General features: G+C 36.0%; 2 protein-coding genes across 2 annotated transcripts in view; one reads left to right on the top strand and one right to left on the bottom strand.

The window, feature by feature from the left end:
- The window catches only part of RXRG (retinoid X receptor gamma), a 224,968-nt gene extending 224,314 nt beyond the window's left edge, over window positions 1–654 (bottom strand). The window contains exon 1 of the mRNA XM_031936808.1: window positions 599–654. The gene's annotated coding sequence lies outside the window, so the exon portion shown is untranslated. The remainder of the gene's footprint in view (window positions 1–598) is intronic.
- Window positions 655–709: 55 nt separating this feature from the next.
- The window catches only part of LRRC52 (leucine rich repeat containing 52), a 42,561-nt gene continuing 26,171 nt past the window's right edge, over window positions 710–17,099 (top strand). The window contains exon 1 of the mRNA XM_003767388.3: window positions 710–1,700. Within this exon, the coding sequence (XP_003767436.1) occupies window positions 1,082–1,700 (619 nt within the window). The 5' untranslated portion in view covers window positions 710–1,081. The remainder of the gene's footprint in view (window positions 1,701–17,099) is intronic.

A 17,099-nucleotide genomic window follows, 5' to 3' on the forward strand; every position in this document is an offset into this window, starting at 1 on the left:
TGTTACCACAAAGTAATATTTTGTAGTGGAGTAAATTTCTATCATTTGATTATTGCCCTTAAATTCTAAGAGAACTAGGAAAAGGAGCTCCTTGGAGAGCATCTCATCCAATTAGTCATTATGCAGAAGAGGGAGATGTGTTTAAAAAAGAATTTCTTAATTATTGAAAGTGATTTTAGTTATTACAAACATCCATACTCTACACAGAGATTTGCATGCACTTAAAATTATTTAATATAAATAATAGCTCCTAGTTATATAACACTTTGACATTTAGGATACTGGATTTCTCTCTTATTCTCATACAACCCAGGACTCATCCCCCCCGATTCTCTTCTCTACCCAACACCCATTGTTAACTCTGAAAAGCTATCTTGCCTGCTCTGTGGACTTCTGAAGTTCTGCTTATTTTTTTTTTCCTTTCTGGATACCAATACATAGAGCACCATAAGATATACACTCTTACACACACACACACACACACACACACACACACACTCACACATACACATATAAGCACAGTATAGGGGTCCCCATTGCAGACACCTTTTCCAAAGAGTCCCAAGCAGTAACGGAGCCTTTCACCCACACAGCTTACCTAGGTAGATACCACCCCTAGGTCGGGTGCCCCAGCTGCATAGGGGAGAATTCTTTTTCCCATAGCCAAGCAGGGTTTTGCAGCTGCTGACATCACAAAGGTGTCACCTGGCAACCACAGAGGCATGCGGTTCTGCCCTGGCTCCCCTTCACTTGCAAACTTAGAGAAAGGGTGAATAATGTTAAAGCAGCCAAGTGGGCAAAGAGCCAGAAGGCAATCTGTAGGTAGAGCTCCTAAACAGACACTGTGCAGCATCAGGCCTCACATCTCAACTTCTGCTCTTGTCCTGTAATGGAAAAATTGCTTGCACCAAGGTAGAATGTTATAGTCTTTTCTGGCTCTCTCTCCCCACTCGCCTCCCTCCCTTTACCCTTCTCACCTCACTCTCCTCCCTGCCCCCCCCCCCACACACACACAGAGACACATTTGCCTGCATTCTACTCAGACAGCAAGGTGGGACGAAGGTAGCCACATCACCTTATTATGTCCCTTGCGGCAGGCCGTTGGCCCTGGTGGTTGCTGTTCTCCTGCGGAATGGGACTGGTTGGAGGGGATGAACTGTGTCCAACAAAATGTACCTGCAGGCTACTAGAGGTGGTTTGCTCGGGCCTGATGGAGTATCCCCATGATATGCCACTGACCACTCGGCAGCTCGTCCTGAAAGAAAATAATATCACCTACTTGCCAGCCATATCCCTAGGTCTCCTCAATGACCTCGTCTACCTAGACTGTAGATCCAATCAAATTATGGAGATCATGGATTATACCTTCATCGGAGTCCACAAACTCATCTACCTTGACATCAGTTTCAACAACATCAGTCAGATCTCCCCTTATGGTTTCAGCATGCTCAACAATCTGGTGATCTTAAATATTTCCAACAATCCCCACCTCAAACAGATCAGTAAATACACCTTTGGCAACAACACCGCCCTGAGACACCTGGATCTGAGCAACACAGGTTTGGAATTTCTGGATGTCCATAGCATCCAACACCTGTTCAATCTCAAGGCTCTGTATTTGAAAGGAAATCCTTGGAACTGTGACTGCACATTAGTGGACTTCAGCATCCACTTAATAGTGACAAACATTGAATACCCAGGTGAGGGGGACTGGTAGGGGCTGGGAAAGGGGAGAAGAGGAGGCTACAATAAAATCGGAGGTAAGCTGGGCTGGGCTGGGCTGGGCCGGGATAGAAAAAAGGAAAGAGTGGAATAAGAATGGAAGAAAATTGGGAGACAGCTTTATTTTAAGATATTTCTCTGTTTGTTAAGTTGTTATTTTCTATTAAAGTTTTAAACTGATTTAAGACTTTTGAGACATTTTGTCTACTGTACAAAGCTTACATGTGGACTTTCCTTTTCACGCTTTGGTGGAGGGGGAAAGAAAGCCCAAAGTATATTTCTTTTCTCTTCCACCAGGATGGAAAGCTTTTTGTGAGGAGGAACTATTTCTCATTAATTCATAATATCCAAGTCATAGTAGGTGATTTTAAAATGTTTGTTGACTGACTGATAAAAGTTCAGTCTTTCCCATGAAGACCTTTATAGAAGTCTTCATAGTAGATAAAAAAAAAAAAAAAACAGCCCAAGTTCACAAGTAGATAAAGGAGAGCTTCTACTTCAGCTGGAAATTTCCTTGATTTACATAATTTACAAGCTATTACTTAAAATTTTAATTTTAAAATATTTTTAAATTTACATAATTTACTTTTATTCAGATAAAAGCATGTATTGAGCATCTGCTATATGTTGGGCACTGTGATCATTGCTCAGAAACTTGCATTTGCCATATGGTAACACCAGACTTAAGGCTGACTGTTAAAAAATCAAATACAAAAGTAACATTGGGAAGTTGAGTTGAAATGGGAAGAAAGAAAAGTATGGCATGAGTTTTAGTCTCCTTTATTCCCGAGTAAGATGATAACAAAATCAGAGCTTGCATTTCAGGCCCTTTGTCTTTCCATTTAAGAGTTTACTTTATTCAGTAAACTGAATAAAGTCACATTTCCCCACCTCCCTAACACATAAACCCAAATCACTCCATACTATCTAGTCTTTCACTACTGGCCTTACCACCATGATAACATCAATAGTTTAGGAGAAGGTATATTTGGTTTGTTTGGATTAACCATATGTGATAACAAACTTTACCCATATTCTTATTAGAATAGGTCAGGTTTCAATAAGCATTTTAAGGTTTGAAAAGTGTTTTCCTCCTACAACCATGCAATATAGTAAACAAAATTATTTCCATTTTCAAGCTGGGAAAATGGAGGTTCAAGAAGATTATGGGATAATCACATAGAGAATAGAGATTTGAAACCAGATATCCTAACTTCAGGATTTTTCCAAAATACACATTACTTCCCAATTGACAGTAACCCCTCATGAAGTCAGTACTTTTAGTGTGTTGTCTCAGGTATAGTGAGCTGAACTAGACTCAGGAAGACATGGATTTTAATTCCAGCTCAGGTGTTTCTCAGCTATAAGTCCCCAAGCAAGGTGTTTAATCACTCTTAGACTTAATCATTCCCTCATCTATAAAATGGGGGTCGTAATAGCATCTACCTCAAAGAGGTGTTGTGAGGAAAATTATTTATTTCAATTGAAATAAAAACTTTAAAAATAGATGTTAGTCCTTTTTTATTATTCTTTTTATTGCCTCTTGCCCCTTCAGACCTCCCTCCAGGCTGCTAAGAAAACACTGTTGACAATATATGCACTGATCCACACAAATGCTGAACTAAATAAAGTTTCCAGTAAGACACATATGTCAATCTGAGTGTACACAGAAATAGTTTGGATCCCTTAGGGCAGCCATTAAGGACCCTGAGGTCAAGTGACCCTCTAGGTCTTTAAAGATCATTTCCCTTCAATGGTAAAGAATAAAGATCCCTTAAAAAATGTTTGCCAAGATCTCAACTGGAATAGTCAAAATGCCACTCAATAGAATCAATTTTGCCAAAGTAATTTTTTTGCCTTACCTGGTGCCAATGAAAATGCTGAGTCACCATGGGTAAATTACTTTATTTCCCTGTACATTTGCTCTCTTCTAAAGGCCCAATAGATGATAATCACCATCCCTTCTCTTTTGGGGCTTGATGATAAAGTTCTCTGAAGATTATTCAATACAAATTTTGTGTTTTTTCATTTCTTTTAATGCTGAGCTTAAAAATCTGGCACTGAGAAAAAGTTGTTCCCTTTTCATGAGGTAATGCCATCAAATATCATAGGATCTAGAAAATCTAAGTCACTAAAGACCTCAGTTTCCTCAACTATAAAATGGGGGTGATTACAGAACCTAAGTTCTAGGGTTGATGTGAGAACTAAATGAGGTAATATCTATAAAATGCCTAGGACAATACCTGGTACATATTGCCATATAAACAAATGTTTATTACTGTTGTGATTATTATTATTTTTATTATTATTATATAAGCCCATCTTGGTGAGGAAACTGAATTGTTAACCAAGGGTATGACTCTAAGCAAAATTAGGTTAAGTGACTTGCCAAAGGCCAAAGCAGGTGACAAATATGGTGTTTTAACCATTACCCTCAGGCTCCAAATCATTTATCTTGGCGCTGTACTATCATGAAACAAACCTCTTCTATACCACACTTGAATTCACGCTATCATAACATTTAGAGTTGCAATGAATCTTCTAAATCATTTGGTCCAACTCTATTATCTTATAGAAGACATAGGGAGCCCAAGAAGCAAAGGAAGTAGAATATATGGCTCATACAACTAGTTAAATAGCCAATCTCCAATAGAAATCAAAGTTCTCTGATAGCAAATAATAATAATAATAATACATAATAATAATAATAAATAAATAATCCTAATACACAGTTCCATAGACTGAAGCTGTGGATACTGAAGATAGGAAGCCAGTGGTTAACTCTTTAAACAAGACACTCCATCTCCCATTCTCCCTTCTTTGTTGCACCCATGTGGTTGACCGTTTTGACTGAGTTGATTGTGAATCCTTCTGAAGAAGCAAGTAGTTTTTCTGATTTTTTAATTGGAGTGACTTAATTGATATGTGTCATCTGATCCATCTAAAGGCAGTCTGAGAAGTCTACAAGACTTTTAAACTTTTTCTATTCATGACCCATTTTTGCCTGAGAAATTTTTGCATAACCCCAAGTATTTAGGTATATAAAATATGTATACAAATCAAACATTTACTAATAACAGATCATAATTTCATAACCCCCTGTATTCAGTTACAAGACCCATATGGGGAAGCAAACCACAGTGTAAGAAGCTGAGGTCTAGAACATGAATTCATCATGAGATGACATATGTTGAGGACAATGGGGAGGAAATAATAGAGGCAATTGAGTGGCATAATAGATAGAGAGTTGGGTTTAAAGTCAACCTGAATTCCTGAATTCAAACCTGAATTCAAAATGAGCCTTCAGGCCCATTTATGCTGTGTGACTTTGAGAAAGTCATTTAGTCAGTTTGCCTCAGTTTCCTCAACTGTAAAATGGGGGTAATGACAGTACCTAAGTTCTAGGATTGATGTGAGGATCAAATAAGATAATATTTATAAAGTGCTTAGGATAGTTCCTAGCACATAGTAATTGCTATATAAGCAAATGTTTGTTATTGTTGAGATTATTATAATTACTATTATATAAGAGAGGAAACATTCTGAAATAATTTGGATTACTTAAGTCAGTTTGGCAAATGAGACAATATCTCTGTCTCTCACCCTCTCCTCATTTACATCCACTGTTTCAGACTGCAGGAGGACTAAAGAATATATAAATATGATACTTATGGTGCTCCAGTTTACTAATGGCTCCTCAAAGTGAAAAATTCAGCACTTCTTTTCCTCTTAAAGGCAATGGAAGGGATTAAGCATGTGTATAGTACATAACTTGGGGCAGCTAGCTGACACAATGAAATAGAATCCTGGGCTTGGAATCAAAAAGATCTGAATTCAAACCCAGCCTCAAACACTTACTAGCTATGTAAACCTGAGCTTCAGGTTTACACCCTATTTGCCTTCACCCTATTTGCCTTACTTTTCTCATCTATAAAATGAGCTATAGAAAGAAATGGCAAATCACTCCAGTATCTTTGTCAAAAATAAAAGCGATCACAAAAAGCCAGAAATGAGTGAACAAAAACATACTTGAATTAGCAATATTGCTATACATTTTATGATAGATACAAATATAATGTACCAGAAACATGCCTGTGATTCCAGAGATAAAAGACCTAAGGTTTACATCCTACCTGAAGTTTACATTCTAACTTACTCACTTTTTATCAGGAAGATGCCCAAAACAAGCTAGCCATACTATATAATGTTGCATGGGACCAGCTTTCCTGTGAAGACCAAAGCAGGACATGCCATTGATCCATTCATACCTCATTTTTCCAAACAGATCCAAATTAACAGATTGTTCACACCACAAAAGAAACTTGATCATAAGGTCCCTTTGAACAATGTGCTTCTTTGACACAGGCCAAATGATTTTATTTATAAAAAATTATATTTACAGCTTCTCAGGAATTAAGTTTATTGCACAAGGAGAATTGTATCTATAATATAGTAAATACTAGTGGGATGCTGATGTCCTTTCAGATAATGAAAAAGCAGAACTCTGCCCCCAATCAGTATACATGTAGTTTAAAAAAAAATAGAGCAATGGATTCAGTTTCGTTTTTGGCCTGGGTCAGCATGTAGAAGGAAAATATCCTGGCCCTATCTTTTTCCAGTCATTGATTCTATTTGAAAAAGATAAGGTAAATTAATCTCCTCCTGTGATATCTAATATTTCCTAGGAAGATAAGGTCACATACAGCTGACCCACCATGGTATTCATTATTATGATAAAAAAAAACTTATATTTGTGTGGCACCTTATAGCTACCATCTCATAAAACTGTCCCCTTTCCACTCACATAGCCAACTACTCTAGCTCCAATCTTCCTCTTCAGCACATTTAAATAATCTTGGTCTCAGACTCTACCAAACAACACTCTCTAACTCATCCTCCACCAAGTTACTAAATTAATATTTGTAAAGCATGGATATGACTATATCATTCTTCAACTCAAGCATTTTCAATGACTTCCTATTGCCTCTAGAATAAACTATAAACTTCTGAGGATGGAAAGGTGGTGAGGTGACAGTAAATAGAATGCTGGACTTATAGTGAGGATAGACCTGAATTCAAATACTGCCTCAAACACTTTCTAAGCCCAAATCACTTAACCTCTTAGTCTCAGTTTCCTCATCTGTAAAACATGGATAACAGCCTCTCAGGATTGTTGTGAGTATTAAAGGAGATACATATTAAGCATTTTTTAAATCCCAAAGTGTTATATAAATGCTAGTTATTATTCATTTGAAGTCCTCCATGCTTACCTTTTGGGAATCTCTTGGCTTTGTGGTTTCCACCTTTCCAGATTTATTTCACATTATTTTTCTCTATTCATTTTACTTTCTAGCCAAAGGGGTCTATTAGCTTTAGCTGAATTCAATAAATTCTCTCTCATTTTCATGTCTTCCATTCTTGGAAAGCACTCCCTCTTCACTGCCACCTCAGAGAACCCCTAGCTTCCTTCGAAGCTCAAATGAATGTCACCTGCTACCTGAAGCCTTCTCTGATTCACCTGGTCCATTGTGCTCTCATCTCTTTGAAAATATCTGTTGTATACATGTGTCCTCTCAGTAGTACATAAGATATAGGATATATTCTGTATAGTACAATATGTAATATATAACATAATATTCTTGAGGACAGAAAGAGATTTTATTTTTTATTATATCTTTGTGTATTTCTTGCCTTGGTACACTAGGTGGCTCATTGTATAGGGTGATGAATCTGACCCAAGTTCAAATCTGGCCTTATTCACTTACTAGCTGTGTGATGCTGGGCAAGTCACTTTACCTTGTTGACCTCCATTTCTTATGTATAAAATGAGCCGGAGAAGGAAATGGAAAACCATTCCAGTGTCTTTACTAAGAAAACTCCAAATAGGATCACAAAGAATTGGGCATGACATTGACTACACAGCAACAACAATCTTATTACAAACCTGAGGTTCAGAGAAGTCATGACATGATATGATCATAAATCTGGAGGTGAAAGAGACCAAATAAATTTTTTTAACTGCCTCCATTTTACAGGTGAGGAAACTGAGGCTCAAGGAGTAAATGGAGTTGCTCAAGATCATATAAGTAAATTAATATGAGAGATAAGATTTGAACACAAGTCTTCTAACTCCAAAGCAAGTTCTCTTTACACCACACAATGCTGCTTCTATGTAACTTGCCTACAATCATATAGTTAAAATGTATCAGACTTATATGTATCAAATCTAGGGCCTCTTGACTTTATTTCTACTTCCTAACTATAAATTAATTCTGAAAATTTCAGGATTGGAATAATTGTGGTCAACATTAACAACAGTTACTGTTTCATTCTGCCCCCCTTGAATTAAACTGAAACAATATAAGGATGAAGCTGAAATAACTCTTCATTGCATGATAATTAACTCAAAGCAAACATGGCACCTGGCAGAACCCATCTACTTTCTGCAGATAGCCATCCTCAAGTTGACTGAGTTTATCCATGTAGCAAGAAAAAATATTCCCTGTAATTGGGATGCTGGGAAGATCTCTTCATCCTAGCTACCCTAGGACTGCCTTAGTAGATGGATGCCTACAGGATGATTTGGAATCTCTTTTACTTCCATATTATGTGACTTTTTTGAACACATCTGATTCCCAAAATCTCTTCCATGTCTAAAGTTCCTCATTAGCATTTTATTCTTTAAGGTTAAATGCCTGTCCTATCTAAATTCAAATATACCTGAAGGGGATAACATATAAAACACATGAAAGACAGTGTAGGATAATAGAGCATTGTGGATCTGAAGTACCAACATTCTGAGTTTCAAATCCAATTCTGCTACTTTAAACAAGACACTTGCCTTTTCTGTGGCTCGGTTTTTGATTGTAAAATGAGATTAGGCTATTTGACCTCCACAGTTCCTTCCAGACCTAAATCTATGATCTACTATGGGTCAGGAACTGTGTTGAGCACTGGGGTACAAAAAAATGGGCAAAAGAAAAGAAACTCATTATTTAATTTGGAACAGAAGATACAGAAAACTATATTCAAATAAGATGTAGACAGAAAAATTGAAGATACTGAGTAGAGAGAAAGAACTATAATTAAAGGGGATTAGGAAATCCTTCCTATAGCATGTCGAATGTTAGTTGGACTTGAAAGAAGCTAGAGAAGTCAGGAAGTAGAGATGAAGATGGAAGGAATTTTTCGGGTATGGAGGATAACCAATGAAAAAGTCCAGAATCAGAGGAAGAAAGGTCTTCTTTGAAAAGCTGCAAGGAGGCCAGTATCTCTTTATCTCAGGATATGTGGACAAGTATAAGGTGAAAGGGGACTAGAAAGGTGAGGCAGAGGGAAGAAATGATGAAATAAATTAAGAAATGATGAAAGGCTTTGAATACATAAAAAACATTTTATGTTTGATCCTAGAGGAACTAAAGGGATACTAGCGTTTATTGAGTAGAAGAATAACATGGCAGACCTGTGTTTTAGGAGGAAGATCACTTTAGCACCTAAGTGGGTGATGCACTTAAGTGGAGAGAGAGTTGTGGTGGGGAAACCCACCAGCATCCTATTGCAATCCAGATATGAGATAATAAGGAGCTGGCCCAAGGTAGTGATGGTGTAAAACCGAGAGGTTTGGTAAAGGTAGGACCAACAGGTTTGGGCAACTGATTGGTTTGGGAGGGAGAGTATGAAAGACTCTAGGATGATACCCAGATTTTGAGCCTCAAGTAATGGGAGGATAGTGGTATCTTCAACAGTACTAATACATTTTAGGAGAAATAAAGGCTTGGGGTGGGAGAAGATAATGATTTCAGTTCTAGCAATGCAGGACTAAAGCTCAAGAGAAAAAATAGAGCTGGGTGCATAGATCTTGGATTAAACAGCATGGAGATGCTTGCTGAAACCATAGCGGCTGGTAACATTCTCAAAAAGGAAGATAAAATGGCATATAAAGAAAGGAGTTTGCTGGGATCATTTTCTTCCAGCATAAGTGTACCATGTTTAACAAGCATTATGATACCTGGGCACTGCCTTATGTAGCCAGCATAATATCATCACATATCTTTTCCTATGGAATTTTCCCTTAGAATTGTTTTCTACGTACTTCATATATTTATGTATTATTTAAATCTCACTCTCATTTGTATAGTTTATGTTTAGAAAAAAAAGTTAATGTAGTTGTATAGTTTAGTAATAATTGAGTCACAAGAGTTAATTATCAAAATTTCATCCTTTTTACAAACACAGGCACAAAAATTCCTCATCCGGAGAGTCTTCATTTGAGTCATTTATCAAATAGTAAAATTAAATTTTGCCCCAATCCATTCACTTTCTGAATCATTTTTTACCTGAAAGAGATGTAGAAAAGGGAATCAATTACCATCACAGCTCCTGAGTTGGAGAGGGAGACTATGAAGGAAAGGTGATATTCAAGTGAACTGAGGAGCCTGTCCAAATCTTGACTCTAGGGAAAATGTTGACCACAATATTAATTGAATATGACCTGGAGTTTTCCACAATTGTGTCAACTCTAATCCTTAGAAATCCCAAAGGGTTCAAGAATTAGTTCAGTACTTTGCATTTTTCTGGCTTGCCTGAGACATTTTTATTATTAAATAAAAGAAAAAAATCAGACTGTGGACGTGAGAACAGATCTCACAGTCATATTTTTTCAACCAGATAGAGAACAGATAGCCAATTTATGGTCTTACAACTTAGTTGAGAAGACAAAAAAATAAGCTGGGCTTGGTACAGAGTTGAGAGATGAGAGAATGGTACATAGTTAGAGATAAATATGGGAGAAAAAAGTACAGGTTATGATATAGTCATGATGGAACAGCCTACAAAAAGGAAGTACATGTTGAATTTTTTTTCTATTGTCCTACCTGGGCACAATAGTCTTTCTGAAGGGAACGCATTTCCCCAGAGTCAATTCATGTCAACTATAGCTAAACTTAGAAGTGACACTAGCTTTTTAAAAATCATTTGACCAACCTCTTTTGTGATGTCAATCCCACCACAATAAGAAAAAAAAAAACCATAATTCTGATACTACAATAGTCTGCTTTTTCTGTCTATGATATCCACCACACAGTTTTAGAATTAGAAAAGGTCTTGGAGATAATCTATCCCTGTTGCCTTGTTTTAAAGATGAGCAAACTGAGGTTCAGAGGGGCAGAATGATTTTTCTAAAGTTTCTTAGATTATTCACCCCAGTAAAAATCTGTTTAGCCACACTCCCAATCCATCATTTAAAATTTATTTCATGAAATTCCCAGAAGTGCCTATTTCTGATCTTCCTCTGAAATATAGCTAAATACTAGTACAGTTCCACTTATGAACAAAGGCTAATATTATCTTTTATATGCGATTTGACCTTTTCCTATAATGTCCAAACTCCTTTGGACATTAGAAAAAAGAAAATTTAAAAGGAGGTGGAGAATAGGAGGGAGCCCTTGTCAACCATAGAACAATATAAAGAATCTTGGAGTTGGAAGTAAAAGAATAAATCATCTATTCTAAACCCTGACATGAAATAGGAACACAATCTCTATGATATTCTCAACAAGTGATCATACAGTCTCTCCTCTGACACAATCTCACAAGGAAGCTTATTCCTCTCTTTATTACAGAATTCTCCTTTAAAATGAGCTAAAACTTACCCTATGACTTCCATCCATTAGTTCAGTTCTTCACTGAACACTCATCAAAGCCCAGGAATTATTTTATTCTTCTCCCAACTAACTCTCTTAACACTCTCCCTGCAGCAGCTATTCCCAACTTCTCTTCTGTACCCATCAAATCTCTCTATCCTCCATCTCAAAGGAAGACATTTAAACTTCTCTTAAAAATGAAAGCCATTCATCACGAATTTCTTCTTCTCACCTATTCTATAAAACATCTCAATGACATTCTCCATTCTCTTCTCCTGTGTTCCAGTCTTACAAAATAATGGCCCTTCTCCTTGCCAAGGCTAAGCCTTTGGTTTGTATTCTTAGTCCCACACCTGTTGAAATGACATTCATCCCATTCATACATCATCTCCTCTCATCTTTGATCTCTCCCTATCTGTTTTCCAAATATTTATTGACATGATTTGACTAGCAGATATCTAGTTCCCCCAACTTTAAAAAGTACCCTCATTTGATCCTACCATCCTATCAAGCCATTATCCCACACAGTCATGTGTTCTTTCTTTTTTTTTTTTTTTTAATTTAATAGCCTTTTATTTACAGGATATATACATGGGTAACTTTACAGCATTAACAATTGCCAAACCTCTTGTTCCAATTTTTCACCTCTTACCCCCCCCACCCCCTCCCCTAGATGGCAGGATGACCAGTAGATGTTAAATATATTAAAATATAACTTAGATACCATGTGTTCTTTCAAAAAGGAACATAGCTCTTGAAGTGGAAGCCATCTAGTACAACTCCTTCATGTGGTAGATGCAGATACATCATCTAATCTTCACATGGCACAGTCTTCATTTCTTTTCTGGGTATGTTCCAAAAAGTGCTATCTACTTATATATCTCCTATCTTTTGTGTAGTAGATTCTTTGTTTTGTTTTGTTTCATTTTAAATTTAATTCATTTTATTCTGAACTTAATAAACATTCCCAATAATAAGGATTTCATTACAGGTAAAATACAAAAGGATATTGTATATGAAACCATGAATCTTTTTTCATATTTTACTTTAATATATACATACTTATAAATAAAATATACTGCCTTCTCAACTATCCTTTTTGTGCTTCTTTTTTGATGAAAAGTTTTTTTTTAAAAACATATGCATAGATCATTTTCAACATTCACCCTTGAAAAACTTTGTATTCCAATTTTTTTTTCTTTCCTTTCTCCCCCAACCCCTCTCCTAGATGGCAAGTAATCCCATATGTTAAACTTGTGCAATTCTTCTATACAAAATTTCCACAATTGTTATGGTACACCAAAAAAAATCAGCTCAAAAAGGAAAAAAGGAGAAAGAAAACAAAATGCAAGCAAACAACAATACAAAAGGTGAAAATGCTATGTTGTGATCTACATTTAGTCCCCACAGTCCTCTCTCTGGATGCAGATGGTTCTCTCCATCTCAAGACCATTAGAACTGGCCTGAATTTTCTCCCTATTGAAAAGAGCCACATCCATGAGAATTGATCATTATATAATTTTGCTATTGTTGTGTATAATGTTCTTCTGGTTCTCACTTCACTTAGCATCAGTTCACATAAGTCTCTCCATGCCTCTCTGAAATCATCCGTAGCAGATGCTTTGAATCCAAGTTCAGAGGATTATATTTATCCCTTTTACACTTCAACTCAACTATTGTTATAGTCTGCTTAAACCTTTCTTGATCCTATCTCTGTCATCTAGTATATTAGCTATTGCTTCCAGCTTTGTGTTATCTGTCATTCAATTCAACTATCATTTATTGAAGATAAAGCATAATCTTACAAGGGAATATAGCAACATTTTATAATTTAAACTAGAATCTCCATTTAAGCATGGCTAAGTCATTGTAAAACTGTTCAACAGAACAAAGATAAAGATCTATAATATGCCCATCTGAATCAGTTCATGTTAGGGGTTAATCACTTGATCCAATTCAGTCTACTTTCTCCATCTTATTTTCAAAGAAACCTAAGTGAATAAAGTCTAGTTGTTTATTTCAAATCCTTTGCTGAAATTTCAACATATATGCTAGAACTACCCTGACCTTTCTAAGGAAATATGGTATAGTGAAAAGAAGTGGGTTGAATCTTGGCTTTGTCACTTGCTAGTTATGTGACTCCAAATGAGTCATTTACCTTTCTTAGTCTTAATATGTTCTTATATATAATAGAAAAATAATATTTGTGTGTCTTCCAAATAAGGTTGCTATTAAAGAATTTTGAAAACCTTAACATACTAAATAAATATCAGTCAATAGGAATTTATTAAACATTTATTATATGTCAGGAAATATGTTAAGCAATAGAGTCCAGAGGTAGATTTCAGGGATCCATGAATTTGGATAGCAAAGATAGATGTGTGTGTGTATGTATATTTGGAGAGTGTGTGTGTGTGTATGTGTGTGTGTATATATATGTATATGTGTGTATATATACATTTATATTTACATGTATAAAATCTCTTTATTCTCATTCATGCTGAACCAAAATATAGTATTTCCTTTAATTATTTAAAGACTTTATGCTGAGAGGGTTTTGTAGATTTCACCAGACTGATAAAGGGGTTCATGACATGTTGAAAGGTTAATAACCCTTGGTTTAGAGCTATTGTGTTATCAACATATTAACCATGTCAAAAAAGGAAAGTTGTTAGTCTGGCATAACTCAGCATGATCCTATAGTGACATGCCACTTCTTTTTGAAGTGCTCATTAATCATTTTACATATCTTTTAAGATGATCATCTTAAAATGATCTGGTCTTATATTTTCTGTCACCTCCCTAGTCCTAGGACAGCTAGGTGGCACAGTGAATTGAGTGCCAGGCCTGGAGTCAGGATCTGGCTCAGACATTTTCTAGCTGTATGATCCTAGGCAAGTCACTTCACCCCATTTGCTTCAGTTTCATCATCTATAAAATGAGCTAGAGACAGCAATAGCAAACCATTCCCCCATCTTTGCCAAGATAACTCCAAATGGGGTCATAGACAATTGAAAAATGACTTAACAATAACCTTGATTCTTCAGAGTTCCTCAGAGTTCGTCAGCAGAGGTTCAGCAATCACTCTAATGCCTTCCTGTAGGTCTTTATATTGTAATTCACTTGGCCCAGGAAAGTTGAACTCATTTAGAGTTGCTAGGTATTTTGTTACTATCTCCTTCTCTATCTTTGTCTCCATTTCTCTCCTAACCATGTTTGCCCTACCCTTTCCAATTTAAAGATCATTCACCTTGACCAAGAAGATGGAATCAAAATGGTGCTGAGAAGTTTCACTTACTCCTCCTTTGTTATTCATCTGCCCCAACCACATGATCTAGCCCCTCCAGATTCTTCCACTTATCCTGAACATAACTTTAAAAGGTTATCAACTTTTTTCATAAGCCTCAGTTCATCCTGGGCTTTAGCCCTCTTAACACTATTCTCAAAGTCCCCCATCATTTTTCAAATATTCTTCCTTGATTACAGGCACTTTCCACTATTCTGCCTATGTCTTTTTAAATATGAATTTGCCCGAGACATTATTCCTTGATTGTACACTCCTTCCCTGTTGCTTAACCTTTTAGCCTAATTCCTTTCTTGACTCTAAGCTTATCAGTGATTCCTACAAAGTAGTTTTAGTCCTTCAGATGTTCCATTTTTCCTTCTTCATTGGGACTATTTGTGATTGTATTCCATTTTTTAAAGCCTTCCATTGTTCTTCAACCATTTTCCCTTTGCAAGTATCTACCTGATATCATACCTCTCTTTTTTTTGTAAATCTACTATCCTAAAGGAGGAAGTAAGTAAATATTTATTAAAGCACCTACTGTGTGCCAGCCACTATTCTAAGTACTTAAAAATATATATACTCACAACAATTCTAGAAGCTAGGTGCTATTGCATTATCCACAGTGTAAATTTGAGAAAACTAAGGCAGAGGATAAGTGACTTGCAAGGGTCACTGAGCTAGTTAGTATCTGAGTTCAGCTTTGAACTCAAATCTTCCTGACTCCAAACCAAATGCTCTATCCATTGTACCATTCAGATGCCTAAAGTATACATTCTCTACATTCCTATGTTTAATTATCATGAATTTTAGAATGGCATGATAATATTCTTCCAAGACTTTATATGGCTACAAGCAATTAAAAAACTTTTAGGGTTTTAGGTTGGAGAGTGTGTGTGTGTGTGTGTGTGTATGTACGTATGTATATGTGTGTATATATACATTTATATTTACATGTATAAAATCTCTTTTTATACTGGAGTCATTATTATATGTCAGGAAATATGTTAAGCAATAGAGTCCAGAGGTAGATTTCAGGGATCCATGAATTTGGATAGCAAAGATATATGTGTGTGTGTATGTATATTTGGATGGTGGCACAATAGAGACCTCAAATCTAGCCTCAGACAATTAAAAGCCCTGTGACCCTGAGCAAGTCACTTAATCTGTCTGTTTCCCCAACTATAAAATGGTAATAATAATGAAATCTACTTTTAAGGATTGTTGTGAGAATCAAATGAGATAATATTTATAAATCACTTAGCACTTATGTGCCAGACACATAGTATGAAAGCTTTTTCCTTCTTCTTTTAGAAAAATCCCAAAGAGTGTATACTTTCTTTAGGAAAATATTGTAAGGAAGAAACAATGAAATGTTGTGTGACAGGTTCTTCAGTTTAGAGGAAAAGAAAAAATCCCAAAGTCTCAGAATTGGAAGAGATCTCAGAAGCTTTCTGTCAGAATACATCTGAAGAATCTCTTTGAGAGCTAATACCTAAAATTTATACAGCATTTACTATGTTCCAAGCACTATGCTAAACACTTTACAATTACTATCTCATTTGATCCCCAAAATAATCCTGGAAGGTAGATACTATTATTATTCCATTTTACAGATGAGGAAACTAAGACAAAGAGAAGCTAAGTGACCAGCCCAATGTCACATGCTAGGAAGTATGAAGTCAGTTTTGAACTCAAGTAATCTTGACTTCAATCCTGCATTCTGTCTTCAAATGATTATCTGACTTTTTCCTGAAGGCTTCCAGGGAGGTTTAGCTTTCTCATTCCTCTCTGAAATACCTTAATTGTTCAAAAAAATTTTCCTTATATTAAAACTAAACTTGCTTCTTTGTGACTTCTGCTCTGTTATTTTAATTCTTTCTTCTAGAACTAAGCAGAACAAGTCAGTCCTTCTTCTAAGAGACAGCTACCTTAAGGGTTATTTTTGACTACCTAACTTCATCCTTTAAAACCTTCCAACTTCAACCTACCTTCCATTTCTGCCCCCTTCCATCATTCCTTGGAGATTTAACATTCCCTGGATGTTGAAATATTCAGTTTTATTCCTGCTCAATTTCATCATTTTCCAAACTTCCTTTCAACTCTGACTTAACAAACAACTTGATCTTTCTGATCTCTCTTCTTTATCAAACTGTTTATCAAAGAGTTTATAGACTCTCAGAATTGATGGGACATCAGAAATCATATAGTTCAGATCTCCTCTACAAGTGAATATGGATCTTTACCTTTTTGTTTTGTTTATTTTCTTTCTCATAGATTTTTCTCCTCTTTGTCTTATTTTTCTTGCACACATGACAAATATGGAAATGTTTCAAAGAATTGCACATATCTAACTTAGATTACTTGCTATCTTGAGAAGGAGGAAGTGAGGGAAGGGGAAAAATTTGGAATATAAGTCTTACAAAAATGAATGTTGAAAACTATCTTTA

This window comes from Sarcophilus harrisii, chromosome 4 (genome assembly GCF_902635505.1).
Source record: "Sarcophilus harrisii chromosome 4, mSarHar1.11, whole genome shotgun sequence".
NCBI lineage: Eukaryota > Metazoa > Chordata > Mammalia > Dasyuromorphia > Dasyuridae > Sarcophilus > Sarcophilus harrisii.